The sequence below is a fragment of the Helobdella robusta genome (assembly GCF_000326865.2).
Source record: "Helobdella robusta unplaced genomic scaffold HELROscaffold_115, whole genome shotgun sequence".
NCBI lineage: Eukaryota > Metazoa > Annelida > Clitellata > Rhynchobdellida > Glossiphoniidae > Helobdella > Helobdella robusta.
In genome coordinates this window covers 82,729-88,807 of record NW_008703642.1, presented here as the reverse complement: position 1 = coordinate 88,807, position 6,079 = coordinate 82,729, and the positions used below count along the sequence as shown (strand labels likewise).

At 38.6% G+C, this 6,079-nt stretch overlaps 2 protein-coding genes across 2 annotated transcripts; both read right to left on the bottom strand.

Moving 5' to 3' along the window:
• Positions 1-344: 344 nt before the first annotated feature.
• On the bottom strand, positions 345-1,419 carry HELRODRAFT_183693 (hypothetical protein; the record flags this gene model as incomplete). The annotated part of the gene is made up of 3 exons (XM_009013282.1): positions 345-485; positions 882-1,022; positions 1,366-1,419. 3 exons carry the CDS (start codon positions 1,417-1,419, stop codon positions 345-347), a joined length of 336 nt encoding a protein of 111 aa, XP_009011530.1.
• A 1,117-nt stretch (positions 1,420-2,536) lies between these two features.
• Positions 2,537-2,716, bottom strand: HELRODRAFT_91881 (hypothetical protein; the record flags this gene model as incomplete). Its single annotated transcript, XM_009013281.1, has 1 exon — positions 2,537-2,716. A coding segment is annotated over one exon (180 nt), but the record flags the coding sequence as incomplete, so codon positions are not given.
• Between the last annotated feature and the right edge of the window lie 3,363 nt (positions 2,717-6,079).

Sequence of the window (6,079 nt, the reverse complement as noted above, 5' to 3'; positions counted from 1 at the left end):
TAAAAAAAATTTTAGCAAGGAAAATTCAAAAGACAAATTTTAAATTCAAATGTAATGCAAGAAAATCTTGTCTAGATTTTTTTGCTATTCCATACCGCTTTGAGGAAAGAATGTTTGAATAACCAAATTACGGTGAAATGGTTGTTTCGAGAATGGAACTTGAAGATCACTTCGCACCAACCTACCAATATATATATATATATATATATATATATATATATATATATATATATATATATATATATATAAACGTCGTAGATCTTTTTTGATTTTGTTGGCACTTAAAACAAGTGCTTTCTTTTTATTGAGTTAACGAGGCGTTAACCAGTTAACCAGACCAATGGCTAAGACGAATTTTGTATAATTGACATCTTTCGAGTGCCATGAAAAAATGAAAAATGAGCAATGAAAAACTCATCCTCATCAGCAATAAAGCCATTGTTGAAATCCTCCAAGTAGTAGAGTAGAGGACCATGCTTTCCATCCTGGTGGAGAGATTTCAATTTGTCACCAAAACTTTTTTGTTTAACCTGTTTTTTCCTTATTTTTCTTGGAAGATTCAACAAGTTTAATGCAAGGATAAATATTCGCATCAGCTTTAATATCAGCCTCACTGATATAAAATACCGTGTTGTTTTGTAATCATTATGGCTATTATTGTTACATTTATTGTTTCTGTTTGAATGCCAAATTCTGGAATATTTTCAAAACCTTTATCGTCGTCTTAGTCATTTTTCTACCACGTATTTCACAGACTTCATTAGAAAGACTTGCGATTGCTAATGTAATTGTAGATAGTTGAATGCATAGAATAATAACTGATAGAAATTGTAATAATCAGGCAAAAATTCAAAAAAATAGACAATTTAATGTTTGCTAACATTAACATTTGGCCCTCTCCAAGCAATCAGAACAATTCCTTCATCTTCTTCATCGCTTGGAAATGCAATTTCTTTGACGATAGAATCGACTAAAACAGGAACTGAAGATTGCCATGGACGTTTGAAATCATTATTTAGCAACTACAGTGTAAACATTATAAAATCAAAACAAAGTTTAAACATTAAAATCAGATATATTTATAAGTAATTTTTCCAAAAAACAAGTACAAATACTCAGGCTTCAAGTACAAGTTAAAGTACACGTACCGAAAAAAATTTTCGAGTACGAGAACCTAGCACTAAAGTACGAGTACTTTTATCTCAAATGCAAAATACAAAAAAAGAGAACTCTAAACAACAAAATATACATAAATAACTCAAGAATATTGTTACTAGGAATGCACCGGATTTACAAAAACAAATCGGATCAGAGCTGTAAATTTGTGGACAGTGGAATATGTTATAATTTGTGACTGGGGCTTACAGTTTGTTTCAAATCCAGCTTAAAACCTTGTAGCAATGAAAAATTCATCCCCATTTCTATCAATAAATTAACTTGAATTTAATAAAAATTAATTAATTTTCGTATATATTTTCGCACACGTGAAAATAAACATACATTAAAACTTGAGCAATTTTTCCACACTTCACGGCAAAGTTGTAGTAACGTTTGGATACCTGCAGTACCAGATGCTTTGATAATGTCATTTGTAGTCTCCAGAGGGCCCAGCTGCCTTTCAGAGCTTTTATAGCTTTCAGAGCTTCTGTTAGCTCCTCTACAGTGATGTCTGGGATCAGACCTTCGATGGGTGGAGCGTCAAATGGAATGGAATTTGTTTCATTTAACAAACGGTAGAAGTATTCTCTCCACTGTAGCTTGTTCAAGAACCATCTCATTTTTGTCGTTTTTGATATACGAGGCACCAACTATGTCTTTTTTCGTACGCTTTGGTTGTTTTGCTATACGATACAGACATTTCATTTGTTCGCCTTTGCTTTTAGTGAGCCACTCTCTGCATTGATTTGTCCGAGCTAGTGCGACTTGACGTCTTGCATAGTTGTTCTTCTCACGGAAAATTTTATGGTCACCAACAGACTTTGATTTTTGCCATTGCTTTCTTTTCAGCTATTGCATTTTGTACACTGTCATTCCACCACCAAGTGTCCCGTTCATGCTGGCGTTTTGTACCAGTTTTCTCACAAACTGTAGTTGCAGCGTTTATCAAAACGGTTTTGTATGTACTCCAATCTGTACTGGCTTGCGATTGGTGGTCTAACTGTGTTGCGACAATCTGTTGAAAATTTTCTCGATGAATATTGCTTTCAGCTTCCACGATTTGATTCTCTGAGGCATTTGTTCAGACTTATGTTGTGACAGTTCGACAACCAGGTCTGCTACAAGGAGTCTATGTTGGGCGACACATGACAGCGAAGAAATCTATTTGCGTGGCTGATGGTCCACTTTTGTATGTAATAAATGCTCCAACCTCTTTCTAAAATATGTGTTCAGTAAACAAAACCCGTGATTTTCTACAAACTCAAAGATGCACGTTGTCAAAACCATCTGTTTTTTCTCCAACAAGGCCATTGAGATCGCCTCCAACCAGGATTGTTTTAGATTTTGGTATTGTTGAGATGGTGTCAGAGAACGCAGCTCAGTCACTTTTCATTTCTTCTGATTCGCCTGTCTGTGATGCGTAAGCAGAAAAAATAGTCATTGTTTGCTTTTCTAGGCGAAGCTTGATCCCCGTGAGACGTAAATTAATCCTTTTAATATCCAGCACTTCTTGGGCTAGCGGTTCTTTGATAAAAATTCCAACACCATTTTTGACCCTCTTTTAACCATTCCAGAATAGTTTGTATTTTTCTTTGTTGATATGACAGATATCATTCGATTTCCATCGGATCTCCTAAAGGCAGCAGATGTTAGTTCTTCTACGCTCGAGCATTTCTGCGATTTCCATGCTGCGGCCAGTCAGTGATCCAACATTAAGCATCCCAAGTATAAGTACCATAAAGTTGCCGTTCTGAAATTTTCATCAACATTCTTCGCTATTGCATACTTCCCAGGAATTCTTAGCACCCCTTGACCACTTAAGGCCTTGGTTTTATTTTTGATGGCATAGAATAATTTTTCGGAAATTTTTACATCCGGACACCCATCCTGACAACAACCAACCTTATAAGCGGTAGGCCTAGTGTCTTGCTCAAAAGCACGCAAGGCAGCGTGGATGCAGTTTTATGTCATGCCCAGGACACAAAAAACACTATTTCTAATCTCACATTTTAAAAAATATTTGATTACTGTAATTTGTTGTTGCAATATTTGTTTTGTTATTGAGTTTGATACTTCCAATATCTTCTATCTCTTTTAGTTCTTAAAGATGGAAATAGTTTCTCTACTGATTGTATGACGAAAAATTGACCATTTTCCGTTTCAATTAAGTACACATTTGTTGGCAAGTGAAAAAAGAGATAACTGGCTATGATAAGCTATGAGTTTCTTCACCCACAACTTACTCTGAAATTATTTACTACAATCAAATCTCGAAACAACAACATTAACACGTTCAATTCTCGACAATAACACAAATGTTCTTTACAAAACTCCGATTTTTTCACCTTAAAGATGGCCAAAGCCATATTAATAGAAATAAAAAATCCAAAATTAAATGTTCAGCTACATAGTATAACAGTACTTCCGACTCACAAACAGTTATCTAAACTAATTAATAATTTTCTCACCACCAATAACAACAATAACAACCACGTTACCACCACCACCAACAACCATGTTACTACCAACAACAATGTTAACCATGTTAGAGACGCCAACGATCATGACAACAACACCCACAATAATGTTAATAATTGCAGCAACAACACCAATACTAATGTTAACAACAACAACATCATCATTGTCAATAATAACAACAACAATAACAACAGCAACAACAACAACAGCAACAACAACAACAATAGTAATAATAATAAGAATAAAAACAATACAACAACAACACACGTTTAGACGGCATTTTCCCCGAGATCGGGGGTTGCCGTTTGGCTACCTATGATGAAACCTATGATAATACCCCTCGACGCCATCCAAATCTGTCACTCGCCTCAGTATCACGCAACCCCGCTTTCACCCTGTCCTTCTCCACCTGCTCTCTCCATTCCAATCGCGGACGACCCCTTCCTACCACTCCTTCAACCTCAAACTCCAACGTTTGGTGCATTATCCCAACCCTTTCATCCCTTCTCAACACATGTCCATACCACCGCAATCTCGATCTCCTTATCAATGTCACAATGTCCTCATTCAGTCCCATCATTGACATCAGCTCTACTACTCCTCCTATCCTTCACTTTAACCCCACACATCATCCTCACCATAGCTCTTTCAGCCCTCTGCAGTACACTTTCCTCCTCTCTCCTCAACACCCAAGTTTCACCACCATATACCATCGCTGCTCTCACACATGCTTTATATCTCAAATAACAACCCCTCCATTATGTTTCCACACACAACATCCATCACAATTGCAAACAGAAACGGTGATAACACTGATCCTTGATGCACTCCTACCTTAACACTAAAAGCGTCCGACATCCCCCTTCCAACCCTCACCTTTGTCTTTGCCCCTTCATACAGCTGCATCACAGCTTTAACAAGTCTCTCATTCACTCCTTTCTTCCTCAACGCCCATTCAATGACCTTCCTTGGTACTCGATCAAAAGCCTTTTCTAGATCCACAAAACACATGTACAATCTTCGTTTCTTCTTTCTATAATTCTCCTGCAACATTCTCACCATGAACAACGCATCCACCGTTCCCCTACCAGGCATAAACCCACACTGCATTTCATTAACTGTCACCATACTTCTCAATCTCCTCTCAAGCACCCGTTCACTACCTTCATTCCGTGCTCTAGTAATTTCACACCCCTATATGACCCACAATCTCTCACATCTCCTTTGCCCTTATACAACGGCACCAACACACTGTGTCGCCAATCCTCAGGTATACCTTCATCATCAAACATACTGTTAGCAATTCTCATCATAACTTCAATTCCTATCACCCCACTCGCTTTTATATGTTCTGCCGCCACTTCCGAAACCCCTGTCGCCTTACCTAGTTTCATTTCTCTAACTGCTTTCTCTACTTCCTCCATCGTCACCTTCTCTATAGGTCCGTGTGTGACCGCGGATTCCACATCTCCATCCCACTCATTCTCTTCATTCATCAACCTTTCCATATGAGCTTTCCACAACTGAGCTTTTTCCTCCACATCTATGCACAACTTGCCAGATCCATCCCAAACACATCCATTCCCTATAACATCTTTCCTATACCTCATTGACTGCTTTGCTACTTTGAACATTTTCCTCGAACTCACATCAAATTCCATTTCCTTCATTAACCTATCTGATGCTTTCGTCATTGCAGTTGCCACTGCCTGTTTTGCAACCTTCTTAGCCTTCCTATACTCAGACTCCGCTTCCTCCGTCATGTCCCTTCTCCATACCTTAAACCTCTCCTTCTTGACTTCCAAAACCCTTCTTATATCTTCATCCCACCACCACGTCTCACCATGCCTACACTTTCCTTTCGTCCATCCACATACTTTATCTGCCGTAGCCAACACACAGTCCCTGTATCTCTCCCAAACATCTCCATCCTTACCACTCTCCCAATTTTCAGCCACCTTCACTTCAAATGCCTTCCTCACCTCTGCATCCTGCAACTTCCATGTCTTTCTCTTTGCCACAAACTTATCCTTTTTCCTCCTCCCCATTTCTTTTGACATCACAACCATACTATGCTGCAACATACCAGGTATCGTCTTCACATTCTTCACATTCTTCCTGTTTGGCCCTTACCAATATATAGTCTATCATCGATCTATGTTCCCCTGACCTATAAGTAATCAATCGCGCTGGTTCCCTTGTGAACCAAGTATTCCCCACCACCATGCTATGTGCATCCGCCAACTCCAACACTCTACGCTCTCATTCCGTATACCATATCCCCATCCCCCATGTACACCTTCATATCCGTCTGCATCCGCCCCCACATGACCATTCAAATCATTCAACAACACCACAAACTCATTCAACCCCGCTTGCCCAATCTCGTCAGAAAAATCATCATAAAACCTATCCTTCTCCTCTTCCTTCCTACTTTGTTGCG